The sequence below is a fragment of the Aulonocara stuartgranti genome (assembly GCF_965226115.1).
Source record: "Aulonocara stuartgranti genome assembly, chromosome: 17".
NCBI lineage: Eukaryota > Metazoa > Chordata > Actinopteri > Cichliformes > Cichlidae > Aulonocara > Aulonocara stuartgranti.
The window spans coordinates 29084226-29109665 of NC_138953.1; the positions used below are offsets into that span (position 1 = coordinate 29084226).

At 38.6% G+C, this 25440-nt stretch overlaps 1 protein-coding gene across 2 annotated transcripts in view; it reads right to left on the bottom strand.

Moving 5' to 3' along the window:
* The window catches only part of iqsec3a (IQ motif and Sec7 domain ArfGEF 3a), a 121436-nt gene that overhangs the window by 78186 nt on the left and 17810 nt on the right, over positions 1–25440 (bottom strand). For both annotated transcript variants that reach the window (XM_082510331.1, XM_082510332.1), the window contains exon 2: positions 19020–19100. In XM_082510331.1, coding sequence (XP_082366457.1) covers positions 19020–19100 — 81 coding nt within the window. The remainder of the gene's footprint in view (positions 1–19019; positions 19101–25440) is intronic.

The following is a 25440-nucleotide window of genomic DNA, read 5'->3' on the forward strand; positions in this document are numbered from 1 at the left end:
AAAGAAAGTACACCTTCTCTTAATTCTAAAGTTTAACATCCCATTTTACAGGTTGCTGGTCTGGAGCACTCAGGTGTGTTAACACAATGCCAAGGAGGAAAGACAAGAGCAATTCTCTTAAAGAAGCAGCTGTTGCTACCCATCAGTCTGGGGATGATTAAAGGTCTATTTCCAAACAATTTGAAGTTTCCATCATTCTACAGTGTGAAAGATTTTTCACAACTGGAAAACACTCAAGACAGTTAAAAATTTCCCAGGAGCGTACGTCCCAAACCCCGTTGTTCAACTGAGGTTTGGATCATTTTAGAACCTGGTCTTTTTGTTCTGTACTTATACAGTATGTAAAACCTTGGACTTGAAAGTGGACTTACTTTCATTTACCATAAGTGTAGAAAAGGCAAATACAGAATGTTAAAGAGAATTGTCAACACATTGGTGGACTACCCAACACACACAAGGTGAAAGCTGTCCTGTACATACAGGATGATCTGCTTGTTGTATGCAGAGATAAAGAGATAAAGGCACAAGTCTATGTCTAATAAAACACAAAAGTGGGCATACCTATACACAGACTCAAGTCAGTACAACCAAATAGTTGATAAAGCCAAATATATACACATGGATATACACATGACACAAACATGCACCTTGTTCATTGTATCACACACACTATGTATACAATACAATACAATCTTTATTTATAGAGCACATTTAAAAACCAGCGGTATACCAAGTGCTTAACATAAAAGACAGAAAAGTAACATGAGTATTATACGATATTATTATAGTATCATATTATACCCCATAATGTCAAAGCACTTTCTGAACTGTACACTTGCTCTTACCGCAACTGATTAAATGTTCAAGGTCACACTGCTGCCTTCAACTGAGGTCATTTTAAACTGTTTCAGTGAACAACTAACATCAGTTTTTCTAGAGAAGATTATATTCCCAGAGTTTCAGTGTCAAGTTATTTAATTTCCTTCTTACTGGGTTTATTTGTCACCAGCACTTGGTGTTCCGAAAAGGAAAAAAAATTTAGTGAAGAGGTCATATATTGCAACAATGGAGCCGAGGCAGGAGAGGCATGGTCTAGCATCAGGCACACCATTCGCTCCATGCCACGTTCTCCATTATCTGTCACTTTTCTCACACACTCATACTTCAATATCTCCTCATCGGTGAAATTGCTTTTAAAGGAATGGTGAAAAAAAATGTTTCACTCTGGTTATTCCAGGGTGGAAAAAAAGGAAACTCCAGCTGTGGCCAATCTTATGTTTCCATTGACTCCACAGAAAGTGGCAAGATGCTATCCCCTCACCAGGATGATAAGAACTGGGCAAAATTCAATTACATCTCAGTGAAATGTGAAGATTCTTTTAAAAACCAGAATGGGAGTCACTCTATGTCAGTGTGGGCTTTCACAATTATTCTTTTCTCCAGCTATGGTCTTCTTTGGAGATGATGTGGGCTGTTACTGAGTGGCCAGACTGATTGGTAATGTCAAAGCAGGTCTATGTCAAAATGGGCTTAGCAGGCTCCTAGAGAAACAAACTAATGATGCGTTTTATGACCAGGTGGGCTGAAAGAGTTCAATGAAAAGGAAAGGTCTGATCTGCTGCAGACTCTCCACATACTAACAATGCCTGGAACATTAAAGACTCAAGCCACATTAGCGCCACCTATGAGTCAGTAGCACTTTTTTCAGCTTTGTATTTGTCCTTTTATTTGAGGTCTATTAAACCATATCTTGATAAAAAGGGAAAATCTGTGTAGACTGGCACCACTGGTCTGAAGTAACGCATGATGACCACCCATCACCTCTTCCAAGCAAAGCTAGAACTGACAGGGTATGACAGTCTGACATGAACACTGCAAAGATGACTCAACCCCCACCCTTCCCCCTTGCCACCAAAAATAAATCAAATAAATAAATAAAGAGCATCACTGAAGTCATGGTAACAGCTGCATTGTGCACAAAAGCATGACTAAATGTTGCCTTCTTTCATTTCCTTTCATCAGCAATGAATGGTCTGAAGGTGGTTCACATATTATAAATTAATGGGGAACGACAAAAGCCAATTTTAAGCTCATACATCTTTCACATAAAGTCTTATCTTACCCAGCTGCTCAATATTTTCTATACTGATCACAGACAAGTGAAATGGAAAAGCAAAGCCCATTCAAATAAGATATTATCTCTCTGGAAACAAGTACCTACATCATTAAATCTCACTATTCCTTCCAGCTCATTCTCAAAACTAAACCACGGCCCTTCACTCCCACTCACTTTCCTCGTCATCCCCGTCTCTCATTACACGGAGCGAGGTGACAGCAGAGCGAGGTAGCCTTGTCAGCAGTTTTCCGTGTCCTCTCCTCTTCCTCTACCACCTCCTCTTCTCCTCTCTTTTTCTTGTTGATCTACCGTCATGAGGCTGTCGGCTAGCTGTCAAGGACAAGGACTCTACCCGGTGATGTATGCTGAACGTGACAGAGTCACCCACACGTGGGGTACCTAAAGTCATTTTACAGAGCATCGTGGTGAACAACCTCCACTCTGTTAGATCACTACATTGTTTAGTGTTTGTGTGAACAGGAGCGAAAGCCAAATATAACACATTTTGCCATTTTTCTCTTTTACCACCTGACTCTTCTGATCATGTGGTTATTTGGAAGAACCCAACAAACCCAGATGTTCAAGGTGCCACATACGCCGAGACACAATCAAGGATGGGTAAGTGCTGGGCTTTAAGATTTAGGTGTCAGAGGCTTAGTAGCAGTTTGAAAACTGTCATGAGCTGCCTGTGTTTTAAAGTATAGATTTTTTTTTAATAGAGGACTCACTGGCTGAAATGAAAAAAGAAAACCAATTCTATAAAATCTAATGTCAGGCTTACAAAGCCACAAGAAAAGCAAACACAATAGTAGCATGGGATAGCATTACATAAGTCAGATGAGTATAAGAAATATACTATATCAGCACAGCTAGCCAAAACAGAGAGAAAGCGGTAGCTATTAACACTTTAGACAGTCCTCTGAAAAAGTATTTGCCCCCCTTTGCATGCTTGTAACACACAGACATATTAGATCACCAAGCAGATTTTAAAATTAAATAAATGTTAAAATACAAATTTAATTTATTAAGGAAAAAAAGCTGCGTGACCCTGTCTCTCTCCCACCCCTCACTAGCTACAGTCAACCGGACCTTTTGAATCAAGAAACCACTTAAATAGAACCTATAAGATAAAGTGAAGCAGGCTAGAAGATCTGAAAAAAAAAACATGCCAGGTTTTTTTTCTATCTACACAAACTGTTAAGTGGCAAAATCAACAGGGCGCAAAAATTTACAAGCAGGTGACTCTTAGATGTATTTTTTATTAGATGTATTTATTTATTAACTTGTGCATTTATTTACATTGTGGCTGCTTTTGAATATCTGTGTCATCTCTTAATATCAAATCTAGCCATTCTTTAGCAACAGCTGTTTTTACATTTAAATAACCAACATTTTTGTTTGATTACATTTTTAATAATAGTAGTCATGGTACTGTTTATTTTATTAAAAACTGTACAACAAGTTTTGTCGTGAAAAGTCAGAGCCAAATTTAAAACCAGTTTAGTGGCCTGTTGATGTGTGTTTCAAATCTAGGTTGGATTATAGTTGAAAATAAAGCAACTGTCTATATTGGAAGTTGACTTTTAATAAACTTGCAATAATTACATTTAATTTAGATCATCTTTTTTAAAAACACGTGTCTCTAAACCAAAGGTGGCAATACCACACATTCAGACATAGCAGTAGATGATGTTTTTAAATGTCTGTTTTTATCAATAAGTACTATATGCACTTTCTGTTTCCATGCACAGCCATTAAAAATCAAATTGGCTTCTAAATATATATTTTTTTTAACTTTCTTTGACCCTCTAGACCAGCTCTCCCCACATTACATCAATATCTTGCAAGTCTAGAAAAGCAACTGTTGGACAGAAAAACGTCAAATGAGTGGTAAATATTTTGGTTTTCTAATATATTCCTAATCTTCAGTGTATTCAGCAATCATACTTTAGACCAACCCGTTTTACCTCTCGTTTGATTTGCACTTTAGCTTGGGGAAATTGTTTTTTTTTTGCTGATCTTTTCTATCTTCTGCTATTAGACTTGTACTATGCTGTTGTCCTCAAAGGAATTCCAGTAGTACTTGGTGTTGACTCCAGTAAATTCTACAAGACCTGCTGTTTAAATTCCCGCCCTCTCGGATCTTCATCTGCTATTCATCTTACTGTTCCGTCCTCACACCTTATTACTATGGGGAACAGAGCTTTCAGTCGCTCTGCTCCCCGGCTCTGAATATTGACTCCCTTTGCGTATTTAAGACACAGCTCAAAACACAGCTGTTTAAACTGGTTTATTCGCTTCAGTGCTGATTTTATCTGTTGTCAAGCTCTGTTTTGCAATTTTAACTTATTTTATGTATTTTATGACTACTGTTCCTTTTATTAATTTTGTTCTTTGTAAGGTGACCTTGGGTTTCTGAAAGGCGCCCTCAAATAAAATGCATTATTATTTTTTTTTTTTTTTTTCTTGCCTGTCCCGTTTGGCTCTTTTGCCATCAGAATTGTTGTCTAAAGGCAAAGAAAGATGCCCAACGGATTTACTTTACCAAATTGACCATCCCAGCCTTGCCGTAATGGTCCATTTGATTCACCTTTTATTGTTTATTTTATTTTCACTTACTGAATACGGGACAGACTTGACTGGGGGAAAGAAGGGGAGAAAGAAAGAGGGAAAGAGAAACAGCTGAGAAGAGGGACGGGGGAGAAGGGCAAAAGACAAAAACCAACAGAACGGGCAGAAAAAAAAAAGAAAAAAGAAAAAAAATGCATATATCAATCACCATTATTATTATTATTAAATAAATACAAACAACAACAGTTTGGTCTGCATTTCTTGAAAGATCATATCCCACAAACTTAATCTAGAGGTACCACACTGTCTGAAATTTGTTTTGTGTCTAAATCATTCTGCAGATCATTTCAAAGGTATATAGACACCTTGTAATTAAAATGAAAGAATGAATTAATTTTACATGTATAGAGAAGACATTTAGAATGAAACGTTATTGGCCATGTTTGCATGGTCCTTTTTTAAAAATGCTTTCATGACATTATTGTGAGTTCTGCGGCAGTCAGGGCTTTATAGGCTGATGAGCGGGACAACTGAATGTCAACTCTGGGGACACTGGGGAGGGAACCTGAGTTAGTGCGTGAGGTTAAGAGATACTGACCTCAACAAACAGCTTGGACATCCGCAGCTGTATGTTCTTGAAAGGCGCTGAGCTATCAACTGATCACCATGAGTTGGATCAGGTGGCGAGGGAGGATGCCAAACAGACCTGGCACACCCAAACGTATAGTGAGGGTGAACTGGGGACGCATGGCAGAGGCCCTGGTTCAGGAGGTCTTCAACAGCATTCTGATGGAGGCATTGAGTCAGAATGGATGTCCTGCACCACTATAGCTGAGGCTGCTGCAAGGAGCTGTGGCCGCAAGGTGGTTGGTGCCCGACATGGTAGTAATTCCAGAAGGGAGGTATCAAGCTGAAGGAGGAGTCCTATTGGGCTTGGTTAGCCATCAGGTGATGGACAGTATTATATTTTAGACAGTATAAAAAAGTTTGATATACAGTACTCATTTAAAAAAAAGTAAATTGAATATGAATTAGCGCTTTGACTGCGAAAATATTGTTTTCTTCTGTGTAATAAGTGAACATATATGCAAGACAGGGTAGTGTCCAAAGTTCCCTAATGCTAGCAAGTCTGATAGCAAGCTCCATCAGCAACTGTGTTTAGTTTAGATGTTCTCTCAGTGTTTTTGTGGATTCTCTCCAAGCACTTTGACAGGGACATGCATATCGGGTTAACTGGTAATTCTAACTGGTGTGTATGAATGATTCTGTGTGTGTGTGTGTGTGTGTGTGTGTGTGTGTGTGTGTGTGTGTGTGTGTACCCAGGGTCCCAGGGTGAACCCTGCCTCTTGCCCTTTGACAACCCTATGACAACCCTATGCAATCTTGAATTGGATGGATTGGTGGAGTTTATGGATCAATAAACTGTAGTGGTACAATGCAAAGACACACATACATGCAGACTAGCAATAAATAACAGACTAACAAATGGTAAAACCTCATTTACTGAAACTGGAGCACTAACTTCCAAGACAGGCTATACTTCACAGCAGGTCATATTATTTGTCAGGTTATTTAATTTAAATGTTCTGAAAGTCACCAGCATGGCAAAGAGGTCTCGTTCAGTGAATTTAATTAGAGTAGGTGAGTCTTACAGGACATCCAAAAGGGGAAAAAATCATGATGAATACTTAATGATGTAAAGTTGGGAATTTTAACTTTGGGGATTGATCAGAGTGGGCATTAGGGGAACTGCCATTTTTGGAACTTTAAATTTCACAGTAATTAATTAGGAAGGAGTTCGGAGAGCACATTCCTCCATTAATACCTATGCCCTATTTTGTCATTTTAGATAAAGTGATCCATACTTGCATTATGGGTTTTTCCTATGCTTATGTTTCACCTTCCCAATGCGTTTCATGAAAATTAGCTGGGTAGTCTCGTTGACAGACAAAAGGACACTACCAGGCAGCAGTTAAAAAAATACCTCCGCCATGGCTTGTCCTTTGACTGAGGAAAATAAGCAAGCATAATAATGTCATACCAAGTATGAAGTCAATAAAGAGTCGGAGATTTAACAACAGGCCACCTCACTGACCATGGAATTTTTGGAGCTCTGTGCTTACAAATCACTTTGCTCATAATACAACCTTTGGTAGTGGCTAACAGACATTCTGGCTATAGTTGCCTGGGTAACCATCTAATATATTTAACACCAGATCCTATGTCAATCAAGTGTCTTACTTTCCAACTTGCAGTAGTTTTAATTACTCACTAATTAAAGAAAGAATTTGCTAAAATATTACTGAGTTAGAATTAGTTTTACTCATAACTTATTACCAACTAACTATATTTACTAGCTATCTATTATCACTTCTATATGTCACTAGATTGTCTTTTATTCTGAATTTCCTTCGCTAATCTCATCCTTCCATTTCCGACCTGGCGGTTCTCAGTCAAAAATATTTACCAACCTGACACATGATTCAAATCAATCCCACATCAAATTCACACATTAAAATCAGAAATATTCAAAATCAACATTGAAAGGTATGGTGACATTAGAATAATACTAATGCTATTTCCAACAGCTTCTTGTTTTTACTTAAGCTAACAATTTAATATACCCAATTAGTAAAATCAGGTTCTTCATTTCCATATGAAGAACCTGATTTAAGATACTACTCATACTACTACTACTACTACTACTACTACTACCAAGTTAGAACAAAGCTCACATTCTTAGAACATCTTAGTGCCATAGTACCTGACATGTGCTGCAGGAAGAAGCAGATTGTTAATTTGAGCTGACAGAGATAAACAGCCCACACTCTGTCCTCTCAGTTACCTCTGGAGCAGATGGGCAGGGCAAATGAAAGTGCCAGATGTCTGCTTTTTGGAAATTTGGCAGGGTTTTTTTTTTCGTTTGTTGGTTTTTTGTTTTTGTTTTTTTGCACAGTAAGGCAAGAAGTTTACATTAACTATAAGTTAAAAAGTGATGGCCACTGAACTTTACAGTTTAACAGATGGAGCAAGGATTGCTATATGTGGGAAGGTGGTGGTTAAAAAATATAGGCAGATGGCCAAAAACTAAAAGGTCAGGACAAAATGTGCAGCCAGCATGTGGACAGGCAGATGTCTCTGACTGGCAGACCGTCTGCTCCTCATCAGCACCCCCTGCTGTCCAGAGGGGAAATGTTTTGTCCATTTGGGGAGCTGCAGACAATTTAGAGGGACAGCTACATGCAGAGATCAGATAATTATCCTTGGATATTGTGCTCCCTTTTATTTCCAGTCAGTGTGCATGTCTCTTGCATGCACAAACAATCACCTACTCGCAATGTGCATTTTATCACAGCACCGTCAGACTGTTGACCTGTCTGTAAAATAGAGCTATGGACATTCTGGGACCGCTCAAATGATCAACACTAATAGGAGAAAGGAACAAAAGGAAAGCATTAGTGCTGCCAGAGCACATCGTGTGGATCTGTGTGCTTGCAGGTGTGTGTAAGGGGATTTGTAAGATAGTGGGGAAAAGAGGGCTACTAAGTTTCACAAGCCTATATATTTTAAAACTCTGGCATTGTACTCAAAATCTTTATTATCGAAAGTTATAGGATGGGGTTCAAGAATACCGCATCCATCTGAGGTGCATGTGAATCAATAATCTGTATTCAGTTTGAGAACCAAAGGCACCATAATCGAAATAGAAATTCAGCTCATAATGACTGTGTCGTTTTTTCTCAGAAAAATGGAAAACATTAAGGAAAATGTATATTTATTGTATTATTTCCCTGCGGTGACTCTGCCAGCACAGAATGGTTGTTCCTGCATAACAAGTCATCCTGCGGCATATTTTAGTAGATATTATGGCAGTTGCTGTGCCTCCAGAGAAGTGTGAGCCAGTTTCTAGAAATGACCAGAGCCATTGCAAACATGTGTCAGAGAGTGGTAAAATATGATCAAATCAGGAAGGGTTGGAAAGCCCTGTATTAGGTTTTTTTTGTTTGTTTATTTTTTCACATTCCACCTCTATAGAAAATCAAAAATGAATGTTGCATTTGTGACTGATTACAGAAGAATTTTCAGCAAAATGAAGCACTGGCTCTGCAGCAGAAATATGATCCATTTATCAAACAGCATTATGATTTCCTGCTTAGGATGTGTTTTATTTGTAGCAGCTTGAGGTTCTCTCAGTTGCTGAGTTTAGGAGAAAAAGGGGCCTCATTTACTCACAGTGCGTACACAATTATTTTTAACATAATAACAATGATAATATTTATTACTAATGTCATTATTATTATTTCTTATATGTACCGTTTTCCAAAACACCATGAATCACAAAATGCTAATTATATTAAATGATTAATAATTAAATTCCATCTTATCTCATCTTAAATTCTGTATATCATTTAGATTTTTACAAAAATGGCACATCATGGCTGGATTTCATCACTTACACTCTTTTCTTGTTCTTTGTGGTGAGTTTCTCATCTAAGGCTGACAAATCATGTGCTCCTGGTTCTTTTCCTTGTAGTCTGTTAGTCTTTTTCATATCAGCTTTGATAGTTTTCATGTCTTTTTTTACTTGAGTCACACTGACTGTCTTAGGGGAAACAATATTCAAAAACTCTGTTATTTTAGTCTTGCTCTTTGGACACAGTTGTTTCAGTTTCTTAAGGAAACAGTGTGCAGATTTAATAAATCCAATGCTACATTTGCAAAATTTTTTGTGTGGGGTAAGAACATTTCCATGCACATATTAGTAAATGAGGTCCAGTGTCTTTTTGGAACAAGACAAAATAAAAAAAATAGGCCATTTAGAAACTGGTTTACTATAAGAACCCAAAACTACAAAAAGAGTATGACAATGAAATACAGTCAAAAAGATGATCATATATTCATGTGACATCTTTATCCGAGAAGTAACTGTTACCAAATATATACAGTATACAGTAAAATAGACTAAACACATTTTTACCTAAACCCTTTCCTCTAGGCAAATCTTCAGTTAGCTGACATCATTATGACATCATTCGAGTGGTAAATTGACTAAACTTGACTCAACAGTTTTAAAAGACGGAGCTGCACTCCAAATGACCTGTAAACTAACTTTCATTATCTACTGTCTTTTATTTCAGAGTGCCTCTTTAAAAGTGTCAATCCGCTGCATTACTGTCAGCATTCTGGCTTTCACAGCAGTTTGCATGCATCAGGGAAGATCTAAGGACCCGGCCTTGACATTTACACAACGGCTGAAACTTAAAAGATTGCTGATACACACTGAGATGCAAACATTTCAAAGCTCAGGCACACACACAAACACACGCAGGCGCTGGGTGCATGAAAGATCCTGCAGCAACTTCATCAAAATGTTGTGGTTTTATTAAATCACCTCTGCAATAAAACCTTCCACTTGCCTCACAATGCTGAGATACGCAGCAAAACCAAGAGAAAAGAGGAGGAGAAACTCTCAGATCAGAAGAATCCATGAGTACCTACAGGCTGACACGACACTGTGCACGAATGCACCATGCAAAGTCTAAGAGTCCTCTTTCTGTGTGCTTGTGTATATTAAATGAGACAAAACAAGTGCACAACATCTCTGATCATGCAGCTGAGCAAGAAGAGATCTGGTGTCTTAGCTGTTTTGCATTAAGCAGGCCTTAGGGTAAAAATAAATTAGTCGGAGCATCACTTTAATTAGAAATTACTCCAAGCACTCGCACTCTTTAAAGCTCCTTTCATTCATTTACAATGCTGTATTTCAATTTTCAAGCGAATTTAGGCTGCGCAAGTCCCAGAGGATGTGTTTAAAGAGGAATAAACTGGAACAAAAACCAACAGCTGAATGGATGGACCCCAGAGGATAATGACACTGACAGAGTGCTTCTGATTGGCCAAGAGACAAAGCCCTTTACCCCAATGGGAAGATGGCAACAAAAAGACAGGAAAATAAAAAGCTAAGGCTTACAACGAGGAAGATTTTTTTTTTTAAAAGGAGGATCAATGCATGTGAATGCTTAGACACTCAGGAGGTATCTGAATGCTAGGTTATATGTTTCTGCTGTGCCCTCTGTTCCCATGACGACTGCCGACAAGGTCACTTTCGCTAGCCAAGGCAACGCGGTAGCCCAGCCATGGCAGGCAACACAGAAAGAGACAGAGGCAGAAGAAGGGGAGGACAAATATTAAATTATGGTGTGAAGAGGGTGAAGGAAATTTGATGATTAAGGACACCATGTGTGAAATTTCATTCGCAGGTGCACAGGTGAGACTAGCGCCGCGTGTGAGGACAAAAGCATCTGCGGTCTTACACTTTAACGAGTTCAGCCTTGAATAGGTGTGCTGATGAGAGCATGTGCCCCACTTCCCCCACTCATCTCAAGGCCAAATCCTGAATGACAAAAAAAAAGAGGCTCTAGGCATACTTTTTAACATGCCCCTGAACGTCCTCCAACAAAACAGATCAATCACTGAATGAGTTCCCTTGTCTACCTCAATGCATCATGGTCCCTGTATTCCTGCCAGATTCTCTCAACAGATAGAAACTCTATTTGGGTTTCTCCCCAAAGTGGCAAAGCATAACCTGTTGTGTCCTTATTCATGCCGCCTCACCTTTCCATTTGGCAGACAGCAGGACTCCGGTAAATTAGTGTAGTTTATTATTAATTCCAGTGATTAATTACAGAAAAAAAGATGTCTTGTTGAGATGACACAGCTGTCTTACTCATGCCATGATCTGAGGTGAATTAATTTCCCGCTGAAACACCATAATTCTCCCCAGTGCCATCTTTCGGGGTGTCAGCTTCATCTTAACCACTCGTGGCATTTGTTTTATTAGTGCTGGCGATAAAGGGCATTGGATGGGCAATGGCCCAAATGTGTTGTCCTTCTTTTTTATATTTCTGTAAAGTCATATGCTTGCAACGTGTGACCCTTCCTCTTCTCTACTTAATCATTCTTTATAACCCATCATAAAAGATAAGGCTGTAAATCCTGATTAGGCTATGGGATTTAAAAAAGGATTGGGTCTAATTTTATCAATAAATCAGACATTTAAATTTTGGATGGCGGAATAGAGATACTGCCCAGCAACAACCAAAAAAACAAACCCAAATAGCTTCCTTAAATAAACTCTTTTAATTGTCATGTGTTCATTAAGATGAAACTTCACGAAGAAGCTAACTAATTTGCTCTCTGAAAATTAAATGGCAGATTGTGTAAGCTAATTAGCATTGGATACCTCATTAAGATGTTGGCATGCATGTGTGTATGTTTGTGCATGTCACTTGTAAGATGCACTGCAGGATAACTAATTTAAAGGGGCTTTAGATAGTGAGCAATGTGTCAGTCTTCCTGTAAGCACTGTGAAGTGGTGGAGAAAAGCAGTCTGTTCGGCAGCCGAATTGCCAACACGATCACGTATCGTGCCAAAAATGTGCGCCGTCACCTGCCAAAGGCTGACTGGTCAGTTTATTTTTAACTCTGGGACCAAAAGAGTGTTTACAAACCTATCAGCATCATCATTATGGTTCCAGCATGACACAACAATGACAGGAAAATTGTGTCTCTTGAGCTGTGCTATTTCTTTTACAAAGACAAAAAGTGACAGCACTCAGATTTAATAAATTGTGCCATATTTTTTGCCCTAAATGGTTTAACTACAGTAAAATGGCTTTATATTGCAAGAATGAAAATTGCATTTTTATGCTAATTGTGGTGAACTGCAATGCATAAATGAAATTAGTTTGATTAAAAACAAAATATTTGCTGTTACCTTTGAATGTTTTTGGGCATTTACTTGAACTGTTATTTTGAAATATTTTACAAGGTTTTAAAAACTCTTTCTTCCTTGGAAGTTATAAAGTTGTGGTAATCTCCCCTTGACTTCAGTTCGGGATTCTTTGAGGAGTATGTCATTCTCTTATAATGTCACTGAAAGAACCTCACCACTCGCAACACTTACATCTGCAGGGTATTTACATTATTCTCCTTGTCTACAACGCCAGACAGCGGCATATCAAAGTCATTTTCCATGCCTTTTTAAAGTATTTGGCTTTCTAAGCTTGTTAAGAAAGCAAGAGCCCCCTTGTTTGGATTTACCAGCTTTCTAAGATAAACACTGTCAAAACAGCAGGCGCTGTCAGATTTACCAAAGTGCTCGGTGATAAATTTGACCATCTGCAAGCTCTGCTAATGTATTATAGCTGGCTGCATAATTAAAATATGCTTTGAAAAACAAATCATTATCATCTCTGATAAAAAAGAAATATATAGCTATCTTCCAAGTATTAATTCAGTTTGTTGCTATCATAGTGTGGCTTTTTAATGATTATTGAAGGATTGTTACGGGAGCAATAGCATAGAACTAATATAGTGCCAAACAGTGCTATACCATATTTCCTCAAATGATAGTTTAGTTTACCACAACAGAATAAGAAAATCAGACACATGTTTGAAACAGGCTTTTAACAGAGGCGAGATTTCGTTCCTCTGCTTGACTGCAGAAAATGGTCAACAACATGCAATATAGGCCTGCTCCAATATTATTTCGTTTGCCCTATTAAAGTAACTGCCTACGCTTATTATAACATAACAAGTGACAGCTCACTCATTAAACAGATAAATTAGCTCCCTTGAGATTCTCCACACAATGACTTTATTTTTAACAACAAGCTGGGAATCAATTAACTCAAGTCATCTGCACTAGCATGAAAGGGGAAGGTCATCAAACTGGTGACTCACTGCACTCATGGTGTCACTTCTTTGTTAATCCAACATAATGGAACAACTTATTATGGCAGAACATGTTTAATTTTTCTTTATGGGTGCTTTGTATTTGTGACTAAGTGAGCAAAAAAAAAAAAAGGTGAACAAAGTAATATGGAGTATACCTAACAAAGCAAAAGCAGTTCATATTTCAAACTCAGCACGAGTGACACTGACTGACACTGACATGTGACATTTTGTGGGAAACATGGTTTGATATATGAGTTTCATTTATCTTTTCCAACTGATCTGGTCTTTTATGAGGGATGAAAGAAAACAAACAAGGACTAAATGTTGAATGTACTTCAATAGTGTCTCTAATATTTTATATATTTGGTCTTTTCTGTGCGCGGTTTCTATGGTGGCTCTGTGTTTGGGACATCCCTGCTGCATCCGGCTGTCAGTCTGCCAGAAATTGCACAAATGCCTTTATAAGTTCTAAGTGACGATTATAATCAACATTGTCTAGCAATTTATTAAGCAGAGCAGAGCCCAGAAAGTTAGTGTACTGTCACTGATCTACTGGTAGTAGCAACACCACCCATGTACCTGCTGACAACAGAACAGAACAGCACTACTGTTAGCACCTTCTGCAAAAAATAAATAAACAAAAAAATGAAAAAAATAGTTCAGAAGTAAGAGTGCAGATTCCCTGTAACATTTGTAACAAATGATTTTGGATATGATCCCAAACACTTGAGTAAACTTCACACTGTGGCATCAAAGTGTGAATATAAATGTATGCTCTGGGAGGGGTTTTTAAGAGGAAGTGCATACTGTTTTTTGTTGTGCTTCCATTCAGATCAAACCAATTGACTATAGGCTGCTGACTAGCTGAGATTTCATGATTGGTACGCATTTGTAGTTACAGGCTCAGAGACTCAAATAAAACTCAATCATTGTACACACAGCAAATTCTACCTGCAGCTTGTCCATTGGGGATCTTTCCAAGTGCCATCTTCTGCTGTGCCTTTCTCTGTGCTGCAATATTCTAATAATCATGTTTTCCTTCCATTTATTAGGTTCCCGAGGCCCTGTGTGTTGACTACAGCAGTTCTCAGTTCTGCTGTAAAGCAGAAAGTTAAACTTAAGGTACCCTATGGGACTGTAAAAGTATCAACAGTACTCCCGAGTGCAAGTTTAGCACACTCCAGCAAAAGATGGCTCACACTACTAATTGAAAGGCTGTGGCCATCCCTTCCAATCACCCCCTCCAATGACTGATTATATATCTGACTTTGTGACCCCGAATACAGATCACCTATCGTCTCTAAACCCTCTGGGGCCTCCTTAATGCATGGCAAGAGTGACCACACTGTCACAATGAATTTCCAGCCTCCTCAGAGTCCTCATTATACGTGACAGTAAAATCTTCACTTTCCTTTTCAGTTCTCAACTTTCCACTTTCTGCTCATTTAAATTATGCTATATTCACAGCATTGTGAATGCCAGGCTAATCAGAAAAAAACTCCTTAGGTAAAGACGTGCACAAACCAAGAGCAAACAAAGCTCCAAATCAGTACAATTAGTTCTTATAGAGGCTCATGGTGCTGCCCTTTTCTAAGTTGACCCCTCTGACACAGAGGCTTGAATTACTCAGAGTAGAAAGAGCGGTGCTAATGAAACATCAATGATTGCACTTTGTCAGGTTTAGTGAGTGAACGAAGGCTTCATCCCGAAGCGGAGGCAATGCACAACGAGGCAATGAGTTGTCTTTTTTATATGTTAATGAGGTCTTTTTTGCTGTGAAACCCTTTTATCGCTGAAGACAACTCGCTCTTGTTTCAGTATAGTCTGCACCATTTGCAGTTTGCATCAGATTTCACACTCCTCGTCAGAGTCATAACTCTGTCAAATCACGACAGACAGACATGACACAAATATTTTTAGATTAAATGTAATTTGTGATTTTCGATTATCTCTCATGTCATGCATACCATGAATAATCCTCCACAGAATGTCAACTTGTACACCCACTGCTTCATTGCCAATAAGTTCAAGCTGACCTTATTTGACATAATTGTATTGTTATTAATTTATCAAAAAGCCAAGAAACTTGAAGCTCAAGTAGCCCATAGTTAAACAAACGTAATCGACACCATGAAGAATTAAGGTAGTTCTGAAGGTCCAACCCAGTAGAAATAGGTGTAACTAATGAAGTGGTTGGTGAGTGCATATATGGCATGCTTCACCCTTAAGGATTATAAGTATGGGGGAAAAAAAACAAGTAAGAAATCAAAGTGTTCAGTACAAGTGACATGGCAGCCTATTTTTAAGGATTTCTTTGCTGATTGCCAATGTTGTATGTTTCCCTGCATTTTATGCATTATGTCTAATCTATGCCATGTGTACCATAGCGAAATACTACTACAAACATGTATGTCAGCACACACAAGAATAAGTGGTGCTCCTGGCGTTAAATTCAAAATGAGCATCATCATCATCAAGACAGAGGTAAGTCAAAAATATAAGGATTATCTCCTAAAAGTTTCATGATTTCTGAATTACAGCCTTCCCTGATACAGTTACAAACATATACTCATTAGCCAGTTTATTATGATGTCAAATATCTAATCAACTAATCACACAGCAGCAACTCAGTGTACTTGGGCAGGTAGGCTTGGACAAGACAACCTGCTCAAGAACAGGGAAGAAAGGTCTTTTAAGTCACTTTGAACATTGCATGGTTTTTGGTAGCAGACGGGTATCTCAGAAACTGCTGATCGCTGGGGATTTCCCCACCCAATCATCTTTAAAGTCTGGAACTGTCTGAAAAAGAGAAAATATCCAGTAAAGTGGAAGCTTTCTATGCAAAAATGCCCTGGTGATGTCAGAGGTCATCCTCCTTTGAGTTGAAGGGAAGGCAACAGAAACCCAAATAAACTCTCATTTACAACCAAGGTATGCAGAAGAGCATCTCTAAATGTACAACACACCCAATCTTGAAGCAGATGGGCTACGGCAACAGAAGAGCACCTTTGGGATGCGGTGGAATGAGAGATATACATCATGGATGTGCAGCCAGAAATTCTAGAGCTACATTGTAATGTTATCCTGTTAATATGGAGCGAACTGTCTGAGGAATATTTTCAGAATCTTGTTGAATCTATGCCACGACGAATGTAGTCAGTTCTCAAGGAAAAAAAATATGTAACTCTGAATAGCACGGTGTAAAGAAAAACGAGTAAGAAATCAAAGTGTTCGTTACAAGTGATAGGGCAGTCTGTTATTATGGATGTCTTTGTTGATTAGATGGACAGTGTTGTATATTTTTCTGCATTACATGCATATTAATTAATCCATGATGTGTGTACCAAAGTGAAACGCAGCCACCCACACATGTACATCAGCACACACCCACGCACACAGACAGGGAGCTATGTTCTGATCACTGCCAAGCCGAAGCATGCAACATGATAAGAACTTCCTTTTTTCACATGAACACAGATGCAATACATGTGTCGACAAGGAGGCGCACCAGATTCCAACATGGGAAAGACCCTACTGTACACAGAGTATGTGTTATGGCAGTTTCACAAACACACTCAAGACTTCAGTTACATGGTAATATTCATACATGGCTCTTTTGAACTTAGTGTGACCACAGTGAAGAAACAAGCCCGAATGACGTGAGCATGAATGACGATGGATGCAATGAGGCGTGGGTGCCATGTGGAGTTATGTGATGCGATGATGCCGTGTGAGTAAATGATCGACCAATCACTGACAACAATGCGGACATATAGAAATCAACGACAACAGAATACAGCTTTCAAAAACAGATAAGACACAACAAGAAGAAACGAGAAAGGGCAAAACAAAACCACAAGCTGCTTTCCGTGTGGGCCCCAGAGAGTCCTGCTTTGAAGTGGTTTGCTTCAGATACTGGCAACGAGGGGAGGGGGTGTTTTGCAGGGATGGAGGGGTTGACAAGTTAGCAAAGACCTTCTGCTGTGCACTTCGCTTGTACCTTTTGCTAATGGCCCCAAAGCACAAAACAATCACAAAACACAACAGCCCCAAACACCCTCTATCAAGTAAAGTTCAAGCCGGTGAACTTGATCAATTTTGCTCTTTGAATTGCCCCACCCCTCACCAGTTTTAAACCCATGAGAGTCACTCCTGTGAACCTTTAATCCCTTCCAATAGAATCACAGCATGTATTAAATAATAAAGGCTCTGAAGTGACTTTTATAACAAAAGATCCAGTACAAGATGCTGGGTTTCAGTAAGTCGGCAGGCTTTCTGAAGCCCATTTTTCTGCTTTGTCAAAACAGCAAATAAACCTTGTATAATATTCACAACTCTTCCTTCCTCTGCTTCTCAACTACACTAGAGTGTGATTGTGTTGGTCTGCAGCCTTTTGCCACTTACTGTGTCCAGCACTGCAGGGGCTATGATTTGCTATCAATGGGCGTTTGCTTATCTGCTATTTTCTGCCAAGCTCAGACAATGCGGCAAAGCAATTCTGTGACACGTGCAGTCAACAACAAACAAACCATTTTGGGGCGGATAGCTTAATTGCTATTGATGCTCCTTGGCTAGATGAATATCCTAATTTTCTTTCAAAGTCTGGTGGTAGAGTGCACTTGGGGAAAATATAACCAGGAGGCACTGTCAATTTTGCTTGAAAGGGGCCAGATAATACCTTGTCAAAGCCTTTCATTATTTCTTTTGTTCCTACATGTCTAATTATATATCTTAGAGACTGCCTGTACAACATTAAGTATTGATTATTATGCGTCCTCAAAACTGCCTAGCCAAAATAGTCCTACAAAAGTACAGTCCTTACAGCAGCTAATTATTAGTTGCTGTGTTTTTTCATATTTCCCAGGACAGTGGGAGTAAATTACCCCATCAAACTGACTTCAGAGCTTTCAAATTACATGGAAAACTTGATTTAAAATAAAGAGCCTATTTGTAATTTACCACCAGTACTAAGTAATTGCATGGGCTAATCTGTCAAAAAAAGATATCATCAGCATTATCATTCTGCTTTGCCTACTAAATCCAATGTAATATTTCCCCAGTTGTTCAGTTTTCGCAAGTACTTGACCATTGTCCAGAAAATGGGATGTTACTGATATAGATCATATTGCTGTGTTTCATTGTGTTTATCGCAGTAGCCTGACAAACATGGCACTAACAGTCGCTGGAAATAACAAATCGTATCCAGTGTATCTTAAATTCACTCAGGAAACAAGTTCAATCTCAACCACAACAAGATCCAAAACCCAAGCTGTTGTGACAAGGGACATTTAAAACCATTGGGAGTGATTCGCTCTCTGTGGCTCGGTGTCTATTTAAGATAGATGAGATCATGAAGGGGATGGAATGCACCTTGTCCTGGAAGAACCTGAAGCAGTTACAACCACTTCAACTTAGATACCACTGCTGGGGCACTTGTGTTGACTAGTGTAGCTACGGCAGCACTGCTATAAAAAGGATGCATGATACGTGGCTGCAATCAAAGTTGAACAAATAAATAAACTTAAATTGAAAAAAATTGAAAAAAGAAAAAAGAAACATTTGTGCAGATGTTACAAGGATGCAGTCATCTTACCTGGGAACACAGGCAGTGGAGGTCTCCCCCTCAGGAGCCTCTGGGGCTGGGCAGCAGAACTGGTGTAGTACTGTTGGGTTTCTGTGTGAAAAAAGAGTGGAAACAAAACAGAGGCAATCATATATTTTGTTTAAACTTTAGTTATTGTTTAAATGTAGAACAAAACATTATATATGACAGCAACTTTTTAATCATGGCTTAGCCAGCGTGGCTAGTGGCTAAATCATTATACACCATATATGTATAACACCATGAAAGTGTAGCAGAGTAATAAGGTTAGAGGATGAGGTTGGTGTACCTAGTTGCCAGTTGGGGTGTGAGCCCCACGTCCATCCTCTGTACTGTTCATGCTCTTAATGGGGTGAACTGTGTTATTTCCTTTACAAACATAGCTTGGTTAAAATGCATTATTTTTTATATGATTATAGTAATTGAGATATATATATATATATATATATATATATATATATATATATATATATATATATATATATTTATGTTTTTGGTTTGTTGATTTATTTATTAATATAGTTTAATGTCTCTTTCTTGTAGCTGTGTTTTAAGTGCTGCAAAGTTAGTCTGACATTACTTAGTTTTTTTTTGGTAAATCTTTGTCTGCCTTCCTTTCTGACCAGCCAGTCATGAACTCATTTGACTGGTGGTTATACTATATACAATAAGGCAGATAACCTTTGACCATGGTTGGATGGTATCACGTGAGAAACCTCTATTGTCAGGTGAATTTATCAGTCTCTAAAAGCCCACAAAAATGTTGACAACAGTTTGCAAACCCTACATTAAAAACATTAATGTCTAAAAAAGTTTTTAAAAAATCTGGATGCTGTTTTAGAGAAGAAATTCAGTGAATGCATTTTAATTTTTGACTGAAATACTGGTTAAAAGATCCCGTCAGTGTCTTATGATTTGCATCAAAATCTGTTTCCTGAGATCCTGAAGCCTGCATTTCCTCACTGCCCACTGGTTTTCCACTGTGGATTTCCCATTTTAGCTCATCACCTGATTAGTTTCCCACATACACATCTGCTTCCCATCAGTCATCAGCCCTGTGTCTCATAGCTGTAGTCACCAACACCTGCATATTTCCAGCTTCCTAGCTAATCAAATAAAACCAATGCCAGTGGGGGAAACAAGATATCAGCATGCACCCTGTTTCACCTTATTCAACTCCTTGCAGTCCTTACAACCAGAAATGTCTGCTTTGTCTGTGTTTCAGAGTCACTCTCTAAGATACTGCTTTACTCAACCCAAGCTCAGTGTTGCTACAGAGTTTATTTATGGGGAGACTTTCAGGATTACCCTAGCATGAAATCACTGTGCTAGCATTGGTTAGGATCTGAAGACAGCAGTGGCATGAATTTGAGGCACTGACAGCTGACAGTGTGATTTTCAGCAGTCCACTAGCACTGAACTGCAATGCAGACTGATGTATTTGGAAAAATTTGAGCCAATATAGTTTGAATATTGGTATACGCACTCACTTTCTCAGGCTTTTACAGTATTCACAATTGCTAAATATTAATTTGTTTATGGGACATTTTTCTTCCTTTTTATTTAAAAAAACCAAATAAATTATAAATGCAGTTCACAGGTGGCTTTGTGTGGCTATTTTGGTTATCCCAACAATCACAGATATATTAACTCTGTTGTGAACAGCTTATTTAGCCTGAAACAAGCATTTCATAACAGGCTTACAGAGTTGAAAGTTAGCATACAGTCACATCGTGTGATGTCTGATGGTGGGAAAGAACCTTCTTTACATTGTACTGAATGCATATATTCACAATGTTACAGCAAACTGGGCACATTATTAGAGTGCCACTGAATGTTTAAGTATGTTGTGAACAAAAGCCTAACTTTTTAATGCAGTATGCATTTTTCTTTTGAATTGAATTGTAGCCCTGCAAATACTTACTCAGTCATTTTATACTCCATTTATTAAAATAGGCACTTTTTCTAAAAAAAAAAAAAATTGATGGTGGCGGGCTGAAAAATATATTACATGCACTTCCTGACCTTGCTCCTTGTCATTTGTGCAAAATGGCCGTAAACCTGTTAATGTCAACTGTGCAGCAATTTGTTTTTGGAGAAGTCTAATTTGTTTAAGCAGTTAGTCGCACAGTGGCATTTTAAATTATGTTTGGCAGGCAAAGCAAAAAAGTAGTGCTCAAAAGAGGAAAGCTAGAAGAGCGCAGGATGAGTATACCGCAAGGCTGTAAATGACTTTGATGAGCAAAAGGCCCCAAAACTGGAGTTCTTATAAGCACAGATGGGCAGTAACGGGTTACTGCCCATCTGTGCGATAGTAAGGGATTACTATCGCAAAAACGGTAATTAGATTACCGTTACTTTCCCGTAGGAACGCTGCGTTACTGCGTTACTAAAACCGTGATTTTGTTGCGAGAATGTCTCATCACAGTGACGTAAGCGAGTGCAACGTTCCTGACAACAGCTGTGCGCAGATTAACAATGGATAATATATCGAGTGCGGAGAGAGTATGAGCGTGCAGCGTTTAAAGCGTGGAAGTACTGACCTTACTTTGAGTTTGATTCCACAAAAAGTGACAAAAACATTAGTGTCCCTTGTGCGTGGGAAGAAAACTTCTTTTTACAGCCAAAAAAACCCCCTAAACAAGCACCGAGTGCGCAACGACGTAATGGGAAATTCACAGAGAAACTCGCGGATTCTTCCACTGACCGCTGCGACTCATCTGCACCAGGGCACACCTCCGCCTACCCCACTCCTGCTTTACAGGTGAAAATAGAGCAACAGGACCGCTAGTCTTTGACTTTATTTATTTTCTGCTGTGTTTTACTTGCATCTATTTGAAAGACTGAGTGTAAACACAAAAAATATTTTATTTTATGTGCTGGAATGTGCAGAAAATAGGTTTAAATGTTAAACTAATTTCTTCAAGTCAGAGAATGTTGCATATAATTAAATTTTTACTTGATGCATAAAGTTAAAAGATTAAAACTGATAAAAACAAGTTTAAAAAAAAGAGACTTTTCCATTTGTTTACATTTTATATGATGGATTATGCAGAAAACGTAGAATTGGGCTGAAAGATCTATCGCTTTATCACCTATGCAGGTTGTAAATTGTGTTTTTAAAAAGTAACTAAGTAATTAATTACTTTTGAAAATAAGTAATCAGTAAAATAACGGGATTACTTTTCTGGGGAAGTTATCAGTAATTAGTTACTGATTACTTTTTCAAGTAACTTGACCAACACTGCTTATAAGTGAGTAGTTTGTTTTTCTGTTTTTGTAAAGGACTGAAACACTGTTATCATTTATATGTGGAAATTATGCACTCATACTGAAATATGTGTGTGTGTGATATATCTGGAAGCTGGTCCACGGGGAAAAAAAAATGACTCAATCATATATTCTGTAAATGAGTTTGGATGTTATAAGGTGATCTTTCCAGTCACTTTTCTCTTTTGTTTCAAGCTTATTGACATTACAGTTGTCTTTATGTTACTTTAGTGAGAGAATGTGAGATGCTGTGTTTGCTCTCGCACAACAATATCTGCCCCGGAGCCTAACACAGGATTGTTACACTGTATCTATAATGTGAATAAAGATGGTATTTGTTCAGTGCTCTGGGCCCTATTCCAGGAAGCAGGTTCAGCAAACTCTGAGTCTACTCATGAAGTTAGAGTTAATTAACATTCGGACTGACAACTTTGAGTTTACAGTTCAAGAACAGCTGATCAGATCAGTCAGCTCTGAGCATGTTCACCCTGAGTTAAGTGCATGAATGAGTAGGAGCTTCAAACTAGCTGCTGAGCAAGACTTTTTTTTGTCGAAGGACTTTGCTAACATCCACGATGAAATGAAGCATTACTACATAGAGCAACGCAGTTATGTCCATTATGGCAGTTCTGCCACATATTTTCCTGCAGGGCATCACAGTTAGTTCCTTTTATAGCAAAGAAAGGCAAGTGCAGAAATCTGAGAGTGGATGAGTGATAAAAGAGATCCCTGCAAGCTCCTCAGAATTCCTAGATAAAGATGAGGAAATCATATTAAGGTAGCACGGCGAGTCAGTGAGCATGGAACGAGGAAAGGGGAGGAGGGAGTGGAGGATATGGTTTAAAGGATGTGTATGCTGACAGAAATGATCAAATCAATTTAAAATAGCATGTATGAAATAAACAACCAGAGAAAAGAATATATCATCCAAAACATATTGCAGTGTTTGGATTTTTCTTTTAATCTTAGTAACATTTATTTTAGGAAATTCAACTCAAGATTAAAAACACTACTTAGGTGAAAAACTATCTAATGATGTTTCATTTTAATACTCCCCCCCCCCCCCCCCCCCCCCATATCCTTTTCCATTCTTGCCTGTTTAGAGGTAATACAGGAGAGATGTCCACAGAAGCACAGAGTTCATATTTTGAATAAATCAGCACCATGGACAGAGACAGTCCAGGCAACTGCGTCTCCGGGAAAAAAACATCTATTCTCAACTCAACTGAAGTTTTTGAAAAGTAATCCCAGCTAAAAAAAAGTGCAGAAAAAATTGTTCAGCTGTTTACAGAGCAATACAATGTGTGCAACAAACGGTTGTTTTCATTTTAAACAAGTGCGCACAGAGAGCACAATGTCCCCAGAAGGGCAAAGGCTATACTTAAACTTTGATGCTTTATGAGGTTTATACTACAACATGCTGAATATCTGATGTTAAATGATAATAAAAGGATTCTGATGTTGTGTGGCGTCATACTGAGAGAAAAAACTGTGTACAACACTCTTGATATGTTTTCTTTTTCAAGGCGAATGCTGACCTTTGCTTCCAACAGTGACGACAAAGACCAAATGCTTAAAGAATCTAGTTAGCTGTTACCAGGGTCTACAGTCACACAGCTGTTAAAAATGATATCTTGAAAGCTGTGGACACTGGACTGCTAACAAACCTCTCTTTGTCTTCACAATGATATTAAATTGCAAAAGAAATAATAATAAATTCCTGCTGACACTTTCAGTTTTGTTTTGTTTTTTCTAGTTCATGGTGTGTTCCTTTTTTACCAACTGAGAACAATTAATTGATTATCATAATAGCAGAAATCTTTGTCTTCTACCAACAGACTTAAAGAGTCAGGCCATGCACTTCAAACCAATGCATTAGCAGGTTGGGCTGTGAAATGGTAAAATACTCTTTTCAGAACAAAGAATTCTCATAAAGTTTTAGTAGAAAGACTGATTAGATCATTTGTCTTTAAAGCTGCTGACCAAGAACTCACTGTGTAAAAGTGCTTTTATTATACTAACACTGAAATTTTCCACGATTAGCAGTTCATCAAAACCTCTAAGAGAAAGAAATACAATTGACAGGACAGTGAAAGTGTGGCTCCAGCAAGTCTACTGATAATACATCAAAGCAAGACATCCCCCTCCTTTGCTGGAACAGTCAATGGCCCTACAGTCAAAGATGAAGGCAATACTGGCTTATAGTGAAGACAGAGCAAGGACTTAAAATTTTAATGTCAAAAAGCTTTGAGGCCATTTTGCTTTTCTTTCTTCCTCAGTTTGCAGTTCTCTTTCAAAGTGGAAGCTACTTCACATTGTCCACATTCCTGACTTCCAGTCTCCATCGTCCATCTCTTACTCCAATACCCCCCACACCCACATCTACCCCCATTCCACTCCTTTCCTTCTGTCCTTTTAACACTTGGTTTCTATCACTCTCGATGACTCTCCATCCCCCTGTTCTGGGCACGTTGAGCTAAAGAAGAATTTGCACAATTACTCTTGCTGTCAGAGGGTGTCACTGGTAAAAAGAGCAACCGGCCTTCCGTATGCCTTGTCGCATCCCTTGACCCAGGACACAGGGAAGGACAGAGAGATGAGAATCAAGACATAAAGGTGAGAAAGCAAGGCCAACATTTACAACAGCAACAATCCCTCAATCCCTTATTACAGCATACTAGTCTTTTGATCACTGACTGGAATCACAAGGAGACTCGTACGCCCTCTTCCAAACGTCCTTCAAGAGCATGACTACAGGCTCAACTTAGGAGTACTTCAGTCTGTTCCCTGTGAAGTGCCTTTGTGAAGTGCAATAGTTGCACACATTAAACAGAAAAAAAAAAATTAATAATCATTTTTAGACTTTCCCAAAACAGCTCAGCCATGAAAGCACAGATTGTTGTGCTACTTGTACTCCATAAAGTCAAGAAAAAAGAAGTGGAGACAGGGCCTCAAAAAAGCAAGGCTGGGGTGGAGTGGCAGTAGGGTTGTGGGACGCAACAATAGCAGGCAGTACAGGGAGGGTATGACAGCAAATTAATTCCCATTGTTAATGGCTCCTCTAATTGTGTTCGCCTTAACGAGCATGACACCGCTGTGGCCGATTTTAATAGGTCCAGAACACAGGCGGTCTCAGAGGGGA